The sequence below is a fragment of the Helicoverpa armigera genome, chromosome 18, assembly GCF_030705265.1.
Source record: "Helicoverpa armigera isolate CAAS_96S chromosome 18, ASM3070526v1, whole genome shotgun sequence".
In the NCBI taxonomy this organism is placed as follows: domain Eukaryota; kingdom Metazoa; phylum Arthropoda; class Insecta; order Lepidoptera; family Noctuidae; genus Helicoverpa; species Helicoverpa armigera.
Genome location: NC_087137.1, coordinates 5,865,937 through 5,886,605, shown reverse-complemented (window position 1 = coordinate 5,886,605; position 20,669 = coordinate 5,865,937). Strand labels below are relative to the sequence as shown.

At 35.6% G+C, this 20,669-nt stretch overlaps 2 protein-coding genes across 2 annotated transcripts; both read left to right on the top strand.

Moving 5' to 3' along the window:
- Window positions 1-910: 910 nt before the first annotated feature.
- Window positions 911-13,301, top strand: LOC110380215 (uncharacterized). Its single transcript, XM_021340129.3, has 10 exons — window positions 911-1,068; window positions 1,309-1,442; window positions 1,536-2,372; window positions 2,552-2,724; window positions 3,046-4,073; window positions 8,230-8,364; window positions 9,712-9,839; window positions 9,920-10,705; window positions 10,793-10,914; window positions 10,999-13,301. The coding sequence occupies exons 1-10, from the start codon at window positions 987-989 to the stop codon at window positions 13,190-13,192; spliced, it is 5,619 nt and encodes a 1,872-aa protein (XP_021195804.3). The 5' UTR covers window positions 911-986; the 3' UTR covers window positions 13,193-13,301.
- A 3,899-nt stretch (window positions 13,302-17,200) lies between these two features.
- LOC110380220 (troponin C) lies at window positions 17,201-20,259 on the top strand. The gene is made up of 5 exons (XM_021340134.3): window positions 17,201-17,336; window positions 17,599-17,770; window positions 18,683-18,785; window positions 18,909-19,057; window positions 19,863-20,259. Exons 1-5 carry the CDS (start codon window positions 17,334-17,336, stop codon window positions 19,889-19,891), a joined length of 456 nt encoding a protein of 151 aa, XP_021195809.1. The 5' UTR covers window positions 17,201-17,333; the 3' UTR covers window positions 19,892-20,259.
- The last annotated feature ends 410 nt before the right edge of the window (window positions 20,260-20,669 follow it).

Genomic DNA, 20,669 nt, shown 5'->3' with positions numbered 1-20,669 from the left:
AAATAATAAAAAGTTTCTTATGTTGCACTGTATTTACCGAACCAAAGTTTTGCTTTGGAAACGGCGAAATAAAATGCTCTGGTAGGGTTCGTGTAACCTTTACTCTGTAATCTCCGTTTTAATATTCTGCAGCACTCTCGTTGACTCCCAAGGGTTACGGGTAAAAGCCTTGGATTTTCTATAAAGAATTAAAGTAACATGGATACGCACATACCTACTTCTCGTACTATACGCATGTTGCTCTTCTTGTTATTTTGTAGACTTAGTAACTAATAATACTAAACATAATGCCATATTTATTACATCATATTATATATTTTTTATTTTATTGTTAAATCATTTATCCATTATATCTATCCCTTAAAATTCATTAGGTAATCAATTTTCTTTCTAGAACGGGCACGATAAAATAATTGGACACGCCTTTCTTTTTTTTAAGTACAATTGAAGTGCCTATGGGGGTCCAAAATTGTTACTGCATTTTACATACTGCCACCTCATACTGAACTTTGTAGAAAGCAATAAAGGATATGAATATGACATGTAAAGGTTTAAACCCTGGTTTCTAACCCTTCGGGAAAACAGGTGTCATGTAATTTGACGTGGGTACAAAATGTTTCAGTTTAGCATATGACCTCTATACTCATTATCCCATACATAGCAATAAAATCAACTTCAAATGTAGGTTCTGGTAGAGAAACTTAGAGTTCAAAAGGAAAGTTTTAGTCTATTGACATCATGCATTATCTTTATTTAATACAAAAACATATTAAAAGTAAATAAAATCATAAAAATAATATTGTTGATAACCTACACTTTCTTTACATTGTAATGCCCTTTTAAGTGTTTATGCATATTAAGTACCGAACAATAATATTTTATATTTTTTTAGATAACTGTAGCTGTGTGTAGAAGAATATCGATGTATAAAAGGGGGTGTGTGTTTTGTTCGAGCACAGTTGAACTCTCGCTGAGTTGACTCCACGATGAGGGCTGTCCTACTGATACTTGCAAGCCTGGCCGCCGTGGCCATGGCTAGGCCTGAACTCGACGACAACACCAGTATGGGTAAGAACTTTTTTAATAATAACCTAATTCGTTTGTTTCTTTTTTGTTACCACTGTAGAGCATGCCTGGAATAGCGAGCAATTTTAGAGCCATCTAAGGCGACCATAACCTTATAACTGTCACCGTATAATAATTTAGCATAATTTATTTATTTATCACAAAATACAACTATCATTACAGGAGAACCTAATGCAATAAACATAAAAGGTATATAGTACATATAGCTTTTATAATTTTCAGTGCACATGGACATCAAACACCGGCAACTTATCATCCTGAAATTGCTGAACCACATCACGGAGCCGTTAATGTACAAAGATCTGGAGGATTGGGGCAAGAACTTCAAAATTGAGGACAACATGGATTTATTCACTGTAAGATTAAATCTTCAAGATGTTACCTTTTTTTAAGTTACATTTACTTTCAATGTCATAATTTTTATTAATGTGTAACTGGATGCGTTTCAGAAAACCGATGTTGTAAAGCACTTCATCAAAATGATCAAGACCGGAGTTCTGCCGCGCGGTGAGATCTTCACTCTGCACATTGACCGCCAGCTCAAGGAAGTTGTCACCATGTTCCACATGCTGTACTACGCCAAAGACTTCGATACTTTCATCAAGACCGCCTGCTGGATGCGCCTTCACCTTAACGAGGGTATGTTCGTATACGCTCTCACCGTGGCAATCAGACACCGTGAGGACTGCAAGGGAATCATCTTGCCTCCTCCCTATGAAATCTACCCATACTACTTCGTACGTGCCGATGTTATCCAGAAGGCGTACTTATTGAAAATGAAGAAGGGAGATGTTGATCTTAAACTGTGCGACTTCTATGGAATCAAGAAGACCGACAAGGATGTTTTTATAATCGACGAGAATGTGTATGACAAACGTGTACATCTCTCCGACGAAGACAAGCTCCGCTACTTCACTGAGGATATTGACCTCAATACCTACTATTTCTACTTCCACGTTGACTATCCATTCTGGATGAAGGACACCGTAATGGACAAGAACATGAAGACTAGGCGTTTTGAGCTTACAGTGTACATGTACCAACAGATCCTCGCTAGATACTACTTGGAGCGTTTGTCCAACAGGATGGGCATGATCAAGGAGTTCTCTTGGCACAAAACCATTAAGAAGGGATACTGGCCGTGGTTGAGAACGAGCAATGGTGTTGAATTCCCTGTAAGGTTCAACAACTTCGTCATTGCACACGATTACAACCGTGACGTCATCCGTCTGTGCGAGGAGTATGAGAGGATTATCCGCGAGGCTATCATCAAAGGATTCATCGAAGTGGGTATAGTATACGTCTAAGAATATGATATGTTAGATACTAACTATTTTAGAATCTTATGACCATCCTAACTATCGTGCAAACGAACTATATAATATTCCCGGAGTGTAGCTGTGCCAATAGTTAAAAAAATATGTGAAACACATACAAACATACATTTTACCACTTGCTTTTTCAGATTAACGGCATGAGACTGGAACTTACCAAGACTGAGGACATGGAGGTTCTTGGAAAACTGATCTACGGTAAAATCGACAAGCTTGATCTTGACAGGACCGTGGTTGACTCATACCGCTACCTGCTCATCGTCATGAAGGCTGCTCTTGGTCTTAACACTCTCCACTCCGACAAGTAAGTAGTGAACTACATGGTAGTTTTCTATTTTAAATTATAATATAATTCTCTATCTACCCATCAATGAAAATTCCCACCAATTGCATAACATATACAACTATGTTACTTTTCCTCCTGTTTCATTCTTTAATCCTGTAATTCCAGAAATGTAAAACTTTTAAGTATGGGGCAATGAATCATATTGGCTGCATGTCTTGAAAAATACTTGGCACTTCGGTCTTATATTATTTCGTTGCCGGCTTAGACAATATCCCAATCTTCCTCCATAGGTGTTTTATAACGACTTAGACTCTAACTGAGATTATTTTTTGTTAACAGGTACTTCGTTGTTCCTTCTGTCCTCGATCAATACCAGACAGCTCTTCGTGACCCAGTATTCTACATGCTGCAGAAACGTATCCTGGATTTGGTATTCTTGTTCAAGCTGCGTTTGCCTTGTTACACCAAAGAAGACCTCTACTTCCCCGGTGTGAAGGTCGACAGCGTTAACGTTGACAAGCTCGTTACTTACTTCGACGACTATCTTATGGACATGACTAACGCTGTCTTCTTGACCGAAGAAGAGATGAAGAAGACAAAGTCAGACATGAAATTCATGGTTCGCAAGCGCCGCCTCAATCACCAGCCATTCAAGGTCACTCTTGACATATTATCTGATAAGGCCGTTGACTGTGTCGTAAGGATATTCCTTGGACCAAAGAAAGATCACATGGATCGCCTCATTGACATCAACATTAATCGCCTTAACTTCGTTGAATTAGATACTTTCCTTTTCAAACTGACAACTGGCAAGAATACTATCGTCAGAAACTCTCATGACATGCACAACCTTGTTCACGACCGCATGTTGACCCGTGACTTGGTGAAGAAGGTTGAATCTATCACCGACATGAGGGACTTATTGATCAAGGACTTGAGGAACTACCATACTGGCTTCCCCACCAGGCTACTTCTTCCTAGGGGCTTCGATGGAGGTATGGACTGTATGCTGTACGTTATTGTGACACCACTGAGGCTGGTCGACAACGTAGATATGAACGTGTTGGATATCTACCGTAAGGACTTAGTGCGCGACTTCAGATCGACCGTCCTTCTCGACAAAATGCCTCTTGGCTTCCCCTTCGATCGCCGAATTGATGTTGGAAACTTCTTCACACCAAACATGAAGTTCATTGATGTAAAGATCTTCCACAAGAGGATGACATGTGACATGAAGACCAGGTGGAACCGCTGGGTACTGAGGGACTACAACATGGTGGACAGGACAACCATCGATTCTGACACCTACTTCGTGGATACCGACCTGAACATGAAAATGGACCGCAACATTAACCTGACCGACATGTGAATTCATCACGGACGACTGAACTGAAAATACTGACTGTGTCAGTAATATACGCAATAAAAAAATGTAAAAAAAAATAATAATAAACTGAAGTATTTTTATTAACTGGTTTTTCTTTTTAAATAAATGAATTAAGTATTTCATACAATCTAACATCCTAAACTAAACCCTTTCTATTGTTTACAAGTACTGTTGTTAATTCGTCCTTCTGTCCTCTCTACAGTGCCTGTAACAAGAAACATAGAATCAATTACATATTAACGCCCGGGTTTAGCGGCAACATGAACCACCATTTTCTTTAAAACAACTGTTTACTTTCAAAGTTGAACGTGAAAATTAAGAATAGCAGTTGTTTTGAGAAAACTGACGTTTATGCTGTTGGTGAACATGGGTCTTAACATTATAGTGGTCATTGTAACCTATGAAAACAGAATAAAGAGCTTTGACTTAGGCAATAAATAAATGCTTTTGCGAAGAATCTATTTATTTCATGATCATGTAATAAGCATGTAACGTTTCAAACAATAAATATTTGGTGCATAAAATAATAAGTAAATAACATGGTAATGAATTACCAATTTTGCGAGTTTTCAGTAGTCCAGAGATAAAAAATGACTTACAAAATGAATATTTATAGCACTGGATACATGCTTTATGAGTTCATTTACATAAAAACTGAAAACTGAAATTTTCTGCAAAAAAGAAATGATTGATGTGTAGGAGTATTTATGAATAGTGTCATAATTTTATGATAGTTTTAACTCATGATATGTATGTAGGTAACCCATAACTGAATTATTACTTTTCATTCACTACCACGCCACCGATGAGTAATGAAGAAAAATGTTCATTACTTTGGTCGTTGTAATATTTTTACCATTCAACCACAGTTTAATTAAATAAATAATTACTACACATAACTAGGTTCGAGAAGGGAAACAAATCCAACAAAATACTGTATAGTATCGACATCTATCTTGACTCAGAAAAGTTGCATGCCAAAGTGTCAAATGATGCACGCAATCATCATTAGATGGCGCAATATGTAGTGTGTATATTTAGGCACAGTCAGAATCAGATATCAAAATGATATCAAAATATTAATCGTCTCAATAACAATACTCTTAGAGACATTCTTAGTCTATCTTTAAACAGTAAGAAGTAGAAGTAGTATACACAGATAGGTACAAGTTCCTGACTCAGCCACTAGATGGAGTTAGGGTATGAAATCTTTAAATCACACACACTCGAAAACCATGCAGTAGTACAGGTAGTATTCAATGTATACCTACTCTTCAACATAGGGCAATATACTATACATATAGCAAATGTTAGGTATCTACAGATAAAAGTAACTTTGTGAAATTGAACCTGATTCATAGTGTTTATCGAATTAGCAGTATCAAAATACCCTGTTGCAACAACATAAAGACAATTTACATTACTTATGGAGATGCAGGATTATTTTACAGGATTCTTCCAAAGAGTTACCGTGGCCGTGGTCACAGAAAAATCACAGGTTACCTGTAGTCCGAAAAGGTTAACACTCCCTTCGGCTGGATACCAGGTACTTACCTGGTCATTGTAATTGTAGTGCAATAGTGATAATTTTTGCCTAAAGGAGTTGATAATGAGACACCTTCATTGAGAAAGATCGAGATATTACAATTAGGTAGGATAGTGATAAAACTATGCAAAAAATTATCACCATTCATAATAACACCGTCTGACCCCACATATTTGTGTGATGTCATTTTATTTTCTTTTGCGATAAGATTATGTGTACTTTATCTTATTTCAACAAAGAGATCAATAAAATCATTAATTGTTATATGTGTTGAGTAGTTGACTTCTTTGTTTAGTGTTATGGGTTCGATGCCCACAGGACTTCTCTGTTCATATTGGGGGTTCAATACCCATAGGGATTAAAGTATTAAATTATGAACCAGTTGTAACGTTTAAATCTGGAAGAAGTTTCACTGTTGTTCATTAACCTCTTATTTAATTAACTACTGCTTATCTATTGTAGTCAAATCTATTAACACATGATAACCTACTGAAAATTGAAAAAAAAAAAATTGGTAGTCTCTACGCAGCGCATCAAAAGTGATTAAGGAGTTCTCGAGCATAGCAACCAATGCTATGTTCAGTTTATGTTCACTTATAGTAGGTGCCGACGGATAAAGAAGACACAAGACAACCTTGCCTCCGCTATTTGGCAACGCATCAACACAACTTCTTCATGCAATCTGACTTTAAATATCATCTGTATGTCTATCGTCCTATTCTTATTAACTTTATTTTCCTTTTTTTATTCTTGCATATTTACGTTTTTTTTTCTTAAAAGTTTTAAGTAAAATCAGTGGATACAACTTCGAACTTCTTTCTAAATGTATCTTAATAATTATGGATGCAGATAATGGAACAATAAAGTTTTAGGTACCTGTAAAGAAAGTCATAGACGTTACTGAGTGAAGCTAAAAGGTTCGTAATTTGAGTTTCGTTTAGTTGTAGTGAAACCCTTACTTTTAGATAGAAACGCTGTCCTTCTGTCTATTGCGCTTTCATGCCAAATCATCCGGTTTAGTTCAAATTGAGTATACAGGTAGTCTTCAGCCTGAGAAAAAACATAGGCTAGTTTCTATCCAGGTGCCACAAGAATTTCCATCTAGAAGTCAGTGGAACCGTTCCTAGAAGCGAGTAGAACGGTGAAGAACATTTTGTTGATTTTAATACTTACCCAACTTTTCGTAATAAATATTATTATGACTGCATTAAGAGATAAGCTGTGTAACTTGGATACATAATTTGCGGTAACGTGACTGTTACACTTGACTTTGACTTAGGTCAGTACATCCAAACATAATGCACTGATTAATTGTTATCTTTTTTGTTTTGACTTTATGTCACAACATAATGTTCGTAATTATCAGTGAGTTATTATTGTTCTGTGACTGCCTATGTCATGAAACTTAAACGACATGAAACAATCCTTAGGTATCTTTTCTAATGCGAAAGTACGTGTGTCTGTCTGTCGAGCTTTCAAACCAAATCTTCTGAAGTATTTTATTCGAAAGATACACTGATAGTGTAGAGCCACAAAAAGGCCAGAGGCCACTTATTACCCGGGTACGGGAATAACTTATCCCTTGAGACGCGTAATTGATTGATACTAAAACTGAGGTATCAACTGATTGGAATTCCAAATAACGATTTGGCTGGAACGGGAATGGAATCCTTAATTTAAATAAGAACACAATCGGTCAGGTACAACTAGGACCTTCCTAGGCAATTAGGCATTTGTTTTTTTCAATTGAAATGCTCACACTCAACTGAAATGACTTGTTCTGTAAAATAGCAAGCAATTATCAACTCTATGTCTTCAACATACGATCCTTTTGGATTAGGCACATCAGGCATACACCTAGAAATACGTTTTCCGTAGTTCAATCAAGCCTGACTCAGGTATTCGGAGCCAACGCACGGCATAAACAGTGCCAAAAGCAGTCTCGGGTGTCGAAACTGGCCAATTAAATGTCAAAGTATTATACCAAAGGATTTACTGTTTACAGTAACATGCTTTGTTTTATTTATAGTAAAATAATGACTCATTGATGTGACACTAGTTTTTGATCGCGATGTCTCTGTTCATCTCATGTAGGTACTTACACAATAAAATATGTTTGAACGTCTGAACTGTTTATCGATACGATAATAGAATATACCTATCAGGTTAACACCATGCCAAATCCTTATCAATCTTTTAAGTGTTGTAGTCAAAATGTTATAAACAAACATACTTAGGTACTTACTTTACCATTTATAATATAAGGAAAGATGTCAGTTTCTCAGTGCTGAGACCAAATAAATGTTTCTATGTCTTTCTTAACGTTTTCCAAAATTGTTTACCCGTACCAGTCCTAGAGCTTTACCTTCTACAAAAACAATAATGAAAACAAGGTCTTAACTACCCCACAGTATGAATCAATTAATGATTCACTCACTCAGGACATTAGACCAACGACCTGTGAACTTGTTATTTAGCATGTTGCATTAACTTTCATAACACTTAGCGCATTCAACTATGTTATCAATATACTCAGAACAAAATGTCTATGAACTTTGAAAATCTTTTTAGTATAAATTGGTTTGATTAGTTCATAGCATCATCAGTTATTTAGACAAGATGAAGACGTTAACAGTGGTGTTAGTTGTGACTGTACTTGTGATACATATTTCGGGGTATTTGATACAAGTGCCGACTGAATGGACCGTGGAGAGGATAGAAACTGGTAAGACTTTTTTAATAAAATCATTCATGGAGGGCGTAAGAGTGAGCGTGTAAGTCATAAAGTTAATAATGGAGCCATGCTATGCGTAACGACGCGCGTGTCTACGTTACGCAAGCGGTGTGGCCTGTCTCATACATTTCCATACGTTACAACTCATGGTTACGCCGTAACTACGCGCGTGACTACGCGCGTGGTTACGCATACGCATCCGGTCTGCTCGAGCCTAAGCCTTTACTGACTGTTACACGCTCAATCCAGAACCTAGAAGACACGCGCGTCGTTACGCAAGCGGTGTGGCCTGTCTCATACATTTCCATACATTACAACTCATGGTTACGCCGTAACTACGCGCGTGACTACGCGCGTGGTTACGCATACGCATCCGGTCTGCTCGAGCCTTTATTCTGAACCAATCTTTTGGGTGAATTTCGTTGATAATTTAGTGTTTCACACACCTCGAAATCTTTTTGTGAATAAAGTCTGCGATTATGTCCCTATGAATAGTATTGGAGATAAAATCAGTAAGCATGGTGAAAGATGTTAAACTATAAGAATACAACTTTGTTGTGGTTCAGCAAAATAGGCCAATGATGATGATAATGAGAAAGCTCTTTTAGACATCATTAAGACTAATATGAGTAGGAATGATGATACTTAAACTATGAGAGACGCTTAAAAGAGTCACCATGATAAATGTTTGGCACTCTATACGTCTTCAGAATTAATATTTCACGTCAAACGTAATAGGTGGCTAACTGTTATCTAGGACATTAAAATATTTTATCGTTCATTATGATTGTTTATTATTACCTATTGTTAAAGAGGAAACTAGCTTTAAGCTTGGCTTCGTTCATCATATTTAATACGCTAATTAATTTTTTTACACCTTAGTTCATTTAATTGAGATGCATAGTAAGCCATGGTACTTTTTACTGCCTATCGTGGCTCCCCAGGACATGGGACATAATTTTATTAATCTTTGTCTCCTCGTTTTGTATCCTTAATAACATGAAAAAAAAATACAGGAAACTAAACATAACATTTTCAAAATATTATGAACCTATCTAATTACTATTAGGAATAAATATTATAGCTTTTATATAGGTTTATATTTTATTGATGCATATGCAGAACACATGACGATGTATTTTGGCAAAGCATTTTATTGAAACGTATCAATCGCCACTTGTACAGACATTACATTTAGTTGCAATGCCATATTACATATTAGTCTTCCTCATTTGTATGATACGGTATGAAATGCCAAACTATTCTTGTAAACTATTCAGAGAGGCACTACAGATATATGATCTTGGAACATTCTCATGCGTATATTCTTGTTCACAGTTCCAGCACAATGGGTACATGTACAAAAAATGATGATCCCGTTATTCGAAAATGTTTGCGAGGATAGCAGTGATCCTGGCATACGTAATCTGGCTCAGGCATTCAACTTTAATCCAGATGATTATACTGTAAGTATATTATCCAGAGCGTTATTAAAAAAAAAATGTGGGTTCCTTTTTAGACTTTAAACATGATGATTCAATTACAGGAACCAAGTGTGATTACAAATCTGCAGAAGCTCAAGGCAGCTGGCTTAATGCCCAAGGGAGAAATTTTCAGCGAGTATAATCCTGAGCATATGAAGGAACTGAAAATAATATACGAAGTTTTGTACTCCGCCAAAAATTTTGATGCGTTCTATAAAGCAGCTGCATGGGCGCGCCAGAATTTAAACTGTGGACTCTTTGTTAATGCTATCTACTTGACTATTCAAAGCAGGAAAGATACAGAGCGACTTTCCATACCAGCACCTTATGAGGTCTTACCAAACTACTTTGTTCGCAAAGAGGTTCTAGTCAAAGCTTCGACAATTCTATCTGGCCAGGAAGTCACTCCTTCTGAGAGTATTCGCGAGGATGGAAATGCTTACATTATTGATGCCAACTACACTGCAATGTTTTACGACAACGACGATGACTCAAAATTGGCCTATTTCCGCGAAGATATTGGATTAAACTCTTATTATTTCTTAAGAAAACTTAGAATGTCACCATGGCTCAATAACGACATAAACGGCAGATATGGAGAAAATGTGTATCAGATGATGAAACAATTCATGGCGAGATATAATTTAGAAAGATATGCTAATGGTATGCCAGAGATAGAGGGCATTGACTGGAATTCTTTACCTGATATTCCTTACGATCCTGAACTAGTTTATTCTGACGGCATTGAATTTAGCCATAGAACAAAACCTTTAGTATTACCAGTTAATGATGAATTAGCATTATTACAAACAATAGAAAATAATATTGTCACCGTAGCCAGCCACATGGTATGTATTTACTTATCTAATTTATACAGTAAATGTTGTAATAAAATAATTGTATGAGGTAAATAATTGAAGATGAATTTTTTTCAGCGCCAGAGTGGATATAATAAAACACAAATATTGAATCATTTAATGGAAATCCTTGTCACGGGGGAGAGGAGTTATGAGACATTGGCTCGCCAGCTCCTTGGCAAAGATCACACCAACAACGGGTAATTTAAGCATTGATTAATTTGTATTTGATGATGGCTTTATAAATAAGAGCATAGTATTTATGACATTATAAACTATTTCAGACACGTTTCGGTGCTAGAACACTGCATGACTTCGATGCGAGATCCGATGTTTTGGAAGATAAACAAGAAGATAGTTGACCTCGTCGACAGTGCTCTAAAACTGTTACCAACATACTCAAGGAGTGAACTGTACTTCCCTGGAGTGGAGATCGTAAATATTGATGTAAAGAAAATGATGACAGCGTACGATTACTTTGAGTTCGATGTTACAGACGCTCTAAAATTAGACAACAGTAAGTCACCCTTAAACATTAAAATAGGTCAGCCCAGGTTAAACCATAAACCATTTACGGTTAAACTTAATATATCATCTCTGGTAACTAAAAAAGGTTTGGTTAAAATTTATTTGGGGCCAAAACTTATGCCTGGTGAACTGGCTGCTAAAAAGAATCTTTTCACGCTTCTTGATGTCTTTGAAGTCAATCTTAAAATTGGAAGAAATATTATATCAAGAACATCGAATGACATGAAGCACTTATCTTCAGACTTTATTTCACTTAAAACTATCAAAAAGCAAGTAGTGGACGCAGAATTTGGATTAGATTCTTTGCCGTTAAAAATGATCCATTCACAAATTGGATATCCAAACAGACTCATTTTGCCAAAAGGTTTATCTACAGGTTTGCCTATCCAAATGTTTGTTTTCATAGCACCGTTCACCAAAGCAAGTATGAGTAGCACATACTCAACAAATACAATGGACTTCAATTCTGCAATTTTATCGCCGGGTTATCCACTTGATTTGATGATTGAAGATAAACAATTGTTTTCATTGCCAAATGCATTGATTAAATATGTCACTATAACTCAAAAGGGTGATAGTAAAGTAGAAAATTATGGCGGTCCCGGCGTAACCAAACAATGGTATGGTACAAATACTTACGATCCTTCCAGTCGCCCTAGTTATTCACCTGAAATTAGAAAAACTTTTGATTACAACTCAAAAAGAGGTCCACCTACAAAGAATGAAAATAATGCAGATGAAGGTCCTGAATATTTATCTAGAATAGATGACTACAACACGTATTCTCTAGTTACACCTTCAGAACAAGAGTCTATTCCTGAAACAGTACACGAGGTTAATTTAAATAATGATATTGTACACTCGATCAATTCTTTGAATTATATAAAAGAACCTTTCGACAATAACGCAAAATTTGAGAAAAAAGATAATTCTGCGGAAAGGGAAGAAAACTCAAACAAAATGTCATCAAAGGAAGAAGATGATATTTGGGTTCCCATAAACAAAGATTTAGAAAGCGACGAATATTTAGACAAAGGCACCCCTCGTTTGCTAAAGACAGCTAGTTATGATTATTCTTCCAAATACAAAAAAAGAGAACCATTTGATTACAACGCGAAGAAAGTACAGTTTGACAAAAAAGATTATTCTCGTAAACGAGAAGACTATACCAAATATCGTACCGCAGCACCAACCGAAGTCGAGGCTACCTCTATAAAAACACAAGACCTTGAAGAATTACTTTCCAATGAAATTAAGGACAGTGTCAATTTAATTGATGATACTTTTAGACTTCTAAAATCAAGTAAATTCGATTATACCTCAAAGAATAATAAAGAACCATTTGACTACAAAGCTAAAAAAGCCCAATTTGATAAGAAAGACTATTCTGCAAAAAGAGATTATACTAAATACCGTACTGTAGCACCAATAGAAGAAGGAGTCGAAGTTACTACAACTGAAACACCGTTAGAGACAGACTTAGATTGGGAAGAAATGAAAGAATCCGTTAAAGAAATACTTAACACACCAAGACTGCTGAAGTCTTCTAAATTTGATTATTCTGCGAAAAGAAAAGAAAACTTTGATTACAAAGCTAAGAAGGCCCAATTTGATAAAAAAGATTACTCTGCAAAAAGGGGGGATTACACTAAATACCGAACAGTTGCACCAAGCGAAGAAAAAGTCACTACTGCAGCTACTGTTAATGAACTAGAATCTAATGAAGAAGAATTAGCAAGAATAGTATTAGAAAAAGACACTAATAATTTAGACTTGATCAGTGAAGTTAAAGAAAATAATATTAATGTAGATAATAATGACAACGATTCATTAGATATTGAGACATTTCCTCTTGTTATAGTCAGAAATCGTACTCCTACGATATATGACTTTCTGTTCCATGCCTTTGACCATGATTATAGTCCAGAAATTAATGTTTACGAGAAATAATTGCACCTTTGTAATAATTAGATAGGTAAATAGACTAGATGTGGTATATACAATATGTATGATTGCTGTATTATATATTGTTTTTATTGGATTAAATGTTATTATTTTACTCTATTTCTTTTATTTTCTATTCCCGTAAAAACACCCGCAGCTTACTTTGCCAAACGAAGCAAAAACAATCTGTAGCAACCTTTGTGTCGCTTTCATGATAAAATGATGAACCAATATGACAGGTTGAACATTTACAATAAAATATTATAATATGAATGTTTGGCCGGATGTTATAAAACACATTGGAATTATAAAGGGAAACAGCCAGTGTCTAATAAATTGTCAACAGAATAAACAATAAACGAAATCACCTGTAAGAGCGATCGTTACTTTAAAATATACATAACATTTACGATGTTACCTATAAAACTCTTTGATCGCGCAGTATCGTGCGGTTGATTTTCATTGATCATTAAAACAAACTAAACGTATATACAACAAGGGGAACGAATGCACATTATTGCTATTTCGCGAGGTTTTCTATCATTATTTTTGGAAGAGTTCCAAAATTTTACAACGACGTTACGCTTTCCCTATTTTCATCGCGGAAAATTTAAAAACCATCGGTCACCAGTGTGACAACAGCTAGAATACAAATAGAAAAACTTTTATAGCCGGTTACAATGTATTTACAAAGTAAACGATACAATTACCATATACATTCTACAGACTTCAGTTACGTAGAAATTCATGGAAATACGAAATACATAGTTGCACATCTTAGGTCTAATACTTTATCTGATCCCATGAATAAACAATATTGATACAGTTTTGGGTAAACACAAATAAAACTTTATGATGTATCGTTAAAGTCAAACTGTGTACATACATTTTCCTGACGCACAAATACATAAATTCCTCCAAATCATATTTCCTCGTTACATTGGAAGAATTACGGCAATAAATTAAAATTATACATTTCAAAACTTAATGCTATTTCTATTTTGTGTTTTGTGAAGCTGAAATATTCTCTAGTAGGTGAAGATAAGTTTATTGCAATTTCTATTATTATAGTTGAGTAAATTGTCACCAATTGAATATTATAATAACGCTATTTGAAACGGGACTTCATTTAAATTGGTGAATTAAATAATTAGCGTCATAATCAGTCACTAATCGTTTTAGAACTCGCAGTACAGAGTGTGCAATAAATGTGACGTAAAAAATGCAAATAAAAAGACACATTACCTGTGAAGCATTTCAAGAATTATAACCGTTTGGCTCGCAGATATCTGCCGATGGATTCTGCAAGGAAAATCTTACGTTTCGTGCCAAAATGAAGTTATATTTCCAGTCCATTGACGCTGATGATTCAGGGTGTAGTGCCGGCAACTCGGGCCGAACTTTTGGCTGTGATTACCAATTATTTTGATTATGGAATGTTAAGTCAGTGTAAATTAGTCAGATGTCGGTTACGCATCGGCAAATAAATTTAATAAGTCCCCGCCGCTGCAACTAGTTCGGCCGGCTGTGAAATTATTAGCGCATTTATTTATGATACCTCATTTCCTGCAGTTCACTGTCTTATGTTTTGTCACTGTTTATATGCTACGCTATTTTATTGCACCGAAATATTATCTTAGCAGGTAAATTATGCGCTCGTTAATGTGTATTAAAATACCAAGCAGTCTCACAAACTTTTACGGTTATAACCATAAAACGCATTTGAAATACCTTAATTTTGCTACACGCACTCTACTGACAGTTTATTAGTTAGTCACAAAAAAACTCGTAAGTATGTATTACAAATATGACGGATATTCTACTCATCAAAATATTATGATACTATTAACTTGTAATGCTTTAGTAAATGATGCCACAGTCCAACGAGATGATAGTTAGATTGATAGATGTGTTCTCGATATAAATAAATCTTTGCAAATCAGAAATAGTTCGGGATTCCTGCATTCAAGGTTCGACTGATCGTTTCTATCCCATTTCTGTACACACAGAAAATAGGACAACAAACTAAGATATATTTGAAACAATATTGTAATTTTAACTAACATTTAACCTAGACCGAATGTCACAAAAGTGTAGGTCGCAATAAAATAACCGTGAAATGAACAAACAGCCAGTTTGAATTATTTAACGATGTATTAAATGCATCGTGTTATATAACATAATGACTATCTTGTCACATTTGTTTTCATTATTCTGAAAACTTCGTGTAACAAAGACCACACGTCTTGATTGAGTACAAAAATAAACTGAGTGTAGTGTTTCATAAAAATATTTTGCCATTATGAGCTGAATTGTTTTGTCCGTCTGATACTTTCATCTCGTGTAATTTATAACATCAATATTTAATGATTGAAAACAAAGCTTAATTGATAATAATCGGTATTTACAAAACTCTAAAAGAAAAGCCTTCGAATATTATCAAAACAACATTCATGAAATGTTCCGTGTTATTCAAGTACAAATTGTGTTTGGTAGTTGAACAAAAATGTACAACGATCGGTTTTACAGCTTTCTAAGGAATGCGTTTACGAAAATAACATCAAAATTATAACCAAGTGTTTTAAAAATAAACTTTGTAACCTGACCTAAATTCGGCGTATTGTTGTTTTAAGAGTACACGTGGTGGCTACGTAAAGCGCGACTCAGATTAGATGTTTCTCTCATTGTGGCATTCAGAGAGAACACAAAAATTATAGCCGATCACCGACCGTCTATATCTGCGCCGGCGCCCCAGTATAACCCGTTTCACGCGCCAGTGGTCACCAATCATCGGCCTTCCATACATTAGCTGTTGTACTCGCGATATTCAAATATTTACATCCGCGCTATACATCATTATATTACTTATTTATGTTGTTAGACTTTAATAGCAGTTTACGATCATTTGTTATTAAACTTTTAGGTTGTAAATCAATCTTGTTTTTTGGCTTTATAAGGATAAGTAAGTTTGGCTCTATACGTCTTTGTTATATTGTGTTCGTAGGAGTGTTTTAGTTATGTAACTGTGTTTTAAAACTGTTTTAAAGATAATGATAGTATAACAGACTCATAAAAAGAAAATCAAAATTTGCCGCATATCTCTTATTTCCATAGAATTTTACTTCACACCTCAAATCAGTCTTACTTTATTAAAAAATCAGCTAGAAAATGAATTACAATATTATAAAAGAAAGACTCTCCAAAGACTAGTGTATCTAACGAACAAAACAGTTGACTACTCCTGCCAGTGACGTCGCTCCACGTAATATTCTCATCGGGATTGTTGTGAATCGGCGGCCGCATCAAAGGAATTTCCTGCTCTTAATCAAGGAACAACTTTATATGCGCAAGAGTTTCTGTAACGCTTTAAAGCGAACGTGTGGATATGTTCAGTATCATGTGTTGCAATCATGAACTGAAGCCACTAATCCTTGCACGAAACACCCCGCCTTATATAGAAAATCCATTTATACCTTCTTTAGAGCTGACAGTATTTAGTAAACTTTATACTTGACATGAATAACTTTTCGTGTTCTGGAAGTCAACATCTGTTTAGTATGAGATTTAAGGGGGAATGCTTGCAAAATATTATGGAAGTTTATGCAAAATGCCAATGCAACAGAAAAGTTCCCAGTTTAATTCTACCATAATATATCAATCATAATATATACCAAAGTTCTTAAGTGACGTTGTATTAACATCCATTAGTAGTCAAAATAAACGCAATCAATTAAAACGTCATTATACTCCAAAACAATTCTGCAATAATGCGCTCTTCGAAAGCTTCGGCAACAGCTATCATATTTCTATAAATGGATCGCATCATCTATGTTCGTACGTGTGAGTCGATGTCAATTAGTTTATATAAATCTGACAGCTCATTTCCTGCAGAATGCAGGTTTTGCTGAACATTCCCACCATCTGACGTAGATATAATTCACGCTGACGAAGAACTCAATAACAACGTCACTAGTCTGAACGTGTACGGCACAGAGAGAGACAGAAGCTTTTTCACTTATTTTTGTATTCCAGTCTGAGGAGGAAGGAATGCTATAAATAAGGGTGCCACATCGACGTAAAATCTAGTGTAACAACACTCGCACTCGGATTCGGTTCTTGTTACTACTGCCAACCCTACACACACACCATGGTGAGGATCCCAAGGATTTCAAATCTCCTGTTCGTTGGACGTGGATGTGACAGTTCATTGTGAGAAATCTAAAAGTGATCAAAAAATTTAAAGTCTAACACGATTTTAAAACGAAGTGATTTTTATGGAATTTTTGAAAATGGACACTCGTTATAATTTTCTCTGGTTTAGGCATAGTCCTTACACATAAATTGCAATAGCATTTCCATCACAAACAGAACCATTAACAAACTATATTCTTACGTCGGTATTTTCTTCGTAGGACACTGATGATGACCAGAAGATGGCCATGCTGCGCAAGGCCTTCCAGATGTTCGACACCACCAAGTCAGGATACATTGATGTCCTGAAGATCTCCACCATCCTCAACACAATGGGCCAGCTCTTCGACGACTCTGAACTGCAGGCTCTCATCGATGAAAATGACCCAGAAAGTGAGTATTGCTGTAATATCATTAACAAAAGTACTATGTGTATTTAGTGTCCCCTTTATGCGTACAGTCTTGAGCTAGAATTGGAGTTGGTCGTCTCTCTCATATCGGGTATATGGTCTCTCGTTCATACAGTTTAAAATTTAAAAAGCTAACGTCTTGGTTACTTTACCGTCATGTCATCTCCAGTCGAGAAATTAAAGTTTTCAATGGAACCGCATCTGTATAGGTAGATAATATCTGATTTACTAATAAACAAACTTCATTGAAACACATTTTTCAATGTTATGTGAAAGTTCAATCTTATATTGCCTATAAATCCTCTCACATGTCGTATACATCAATATGTGTTTGTTCAGCTACATGATGCCTGCACATTGAATGAATTTGGATTCTCTGTAAACAACATCAATTATTCATGCCATTTAAATATTTCTCGATATTCTATTTGCCTCTCCTTCTTTCATTTTGTTGATGACTAACGACATAATAGTTTTTACTATGTTTTCTCTAGGACTAAGATAAAAGTCAAATGTTTCACGCGGTCTCTTCAAATGTGCGGTGCCAACTGAGAGCGATAAAAAATTGAGAACAACAACTGTCGTATAAACAGCTGCAAACATCTCTTGTTAAAAAGTAATCCATCATCAGAATACGCTAACAAGAATTCACACGTACCGAGGCTACGACACCTTTTCGAATATATTCTCGAATATTTTTACTCGTCGCGGGAACTAATGAGGCTATTTCCGTACGGTAGTTCTCTCCGAGCTTCCAGTCCCTTTGAAAGATGCATGTCTCTGTTTCCAAAGTTTATTTATCTAGTCTGTTTTCAATGAAAGAAATAGAGCGCTCAAGGTTTAGATCACTTCTGGTTTTAGTCTCGAATTAATTGTTATTTTTACTTTATTTTAGACTCTGGCAAAATCAACTTCGATGGCTTCTGCAACATCGCTTCCCACTTCTTGGAGGAGGAAGACGCTGAGGCTATGCAACAGGAACTGAAGGAAGCTTTCAGGTCAGTATTTGTTTACTTATATAAAACGAATCATTCGCGAAGATTTTGTATGAATGTCTTTGATAGTTCATATTGCCAATACTCCTTAATCTTTACTGAATGTCACTTTATTTTAATCTCCAGGTTGTACGACCGTGAAGGTAACGGTTACATCACCACTTCCACCCTCAAGGAAATCCTGGCCGCCCTTGACGACAAGCTCAGCTCAAGCGACTTGGACGGCATCATCGCCGAAATTGACACTGACGGCTCCGGAACCGTCGATTTCGATGGTAAATATCATTACTATTGAATTATCTCATATCATCTAAATTGACTATGAACATCACTTATGCTTCCTACCTACCTACAAATGCTTCAAATTATTATTATAATGTTATTGGAACATCGGCTGGAGATCTGCCCACATTTTGTCCCGTCGCCAAGACAGGCCTCCGCAGTTAACACGCAGTTACCTGGTGTCATTCTGCGACTAAATTGTCAAAAGCGTGAACATAACAATTTGGCGACGTATCAACGTACTGCCACCACTTCGGCAATATATTATAAAATCTACTAAAATGTCCGTTTGGCTAAAACAAAACTACTTTCAAGTCGATTACCAACTGGATGCCTCCATAGCAGCTGCTTTTAAAGATAAACTATGGCATAAATTTTCGCGGAACCTACATAGATACATTACACTCATACCAGAACATCTAAAAGGCGGATGGTATGCGACGGTCAAAATTTATGTTGTCTTACAGACGCATATCACAATATTAATTCATTGTTACTAATCACCTCCACTTGTTTTAAAAACAGATCAAAGAAAACTTCTTGACATAATATTTTAAGTGGTTTTACATTAGCGTTATGTTGATTACTTAATAACTCAAAAAGTTTTGGAATGCGCTCTAATATTCATAAATTGTTTAGTTCTGTCTTATCACATCTATGTACCTTTATAATTTACTGATCCACTTTACGAAAGAATGTTAGCGGAATCTGACCTTTTTTTCTATCGAGACTACTCTACATTATTTCTTTTCAAATATTGTAACGCCAACCTTAACAAAAATATTTTGTTTGTTTCAGAATTCATGGAGATGATGACTGGAGACTAAGCAAATCGTCTATTACTGTTACTATTATAGTATTATTATATTTTAGATGCTATTTTTATTGTATTTAAAAAGTTAAGACTTTGACACTAGTACAAAACCAAATGCGGTATTAGCATGGTTGTTTAATTAAATTGCACATTTTACTCTATCTTATAGATAGGCACTTGTTAATATAATTTATTAGTCTACAAAGGTAGGCCAGGAATCTTTTTGAGTTCGTTCCAAAGAATTATTTCCGGAATAATTCACATCCAACGAATTCTAGAACAATTATAATGCTAATATTTATAACGCATTGCACTTTATTTTGGAAATATACGTAAAATAACATCATTATTATAACATCAATACACAAAACGACAGTCTTTTACTCTAGTTTCAATTGGTGTGTCCTTGACCTAAATCATTCCTCTGGTAGGTACTTGTCAGCTTGTGTTAGTTTGTGACCAGTCGCCGCTGTGGGCACACCAGCGTTGTTGATCAAAGAAACAGAAATACCGCACTGGCAGTGTCTAATGATTTATTAAGATTTATACATCCCGACCAACTGTTATGTAAGCATCAAGTTATAAATATTTCCACCGGCACATTCTATATTTCTGTTTTATACGGTAATTGAGTTCGAGAGTGAGGATTGCCTCTTGACCAAAATTAGCCGTGTTCCAAGACTCGCAATTGAAAAATTGTCCAATTGCATTTTGTTTCCTGTGGGTACGGTACAGTTGAGGACAGAATCACAGACCCACATTACATTTTCCTTATTAAAGTTAAAAAGTCT

Coding starts and splice junctions, on each gene's coding strand:
- LOC110380215 (XM_021340129.3), top strand. CDS start 987: ATGAGGGCTGTCCTACTGATACTTGCAAGCCTGGCCGCCGTGGCCATG. Junction 2,373..2,551: donor TCATCAAAGGATTCATCGAA/GTGGGTATAGTA, acceptor TTGCTTTTTCAG/ATTAACGGCATGAGACTGGA. Junction 10,915..10,998: donor AAAGATCACACCAACAACGG/GTAATTTAAGCA, acceptor AAACTATTTCAG/ACACGTTTCGGTGCTAGAAC.
- LOC110380220 (XM_021340134.3), top strand. Junction 18,786..18,908: donor GAACTGAAGGAAGCTTTCAG/GTCAGTATTTGT, acceptor TTTAATCTCCAG/GTTGTACGACCGTGAAGGTA. Junction 19,058..19,862: donor CGGAACCGTCGATTTCGATG/GTAAATATCATT, acceptor TGTTTGTTTCAG/AATTCATGGAGATGATGACT.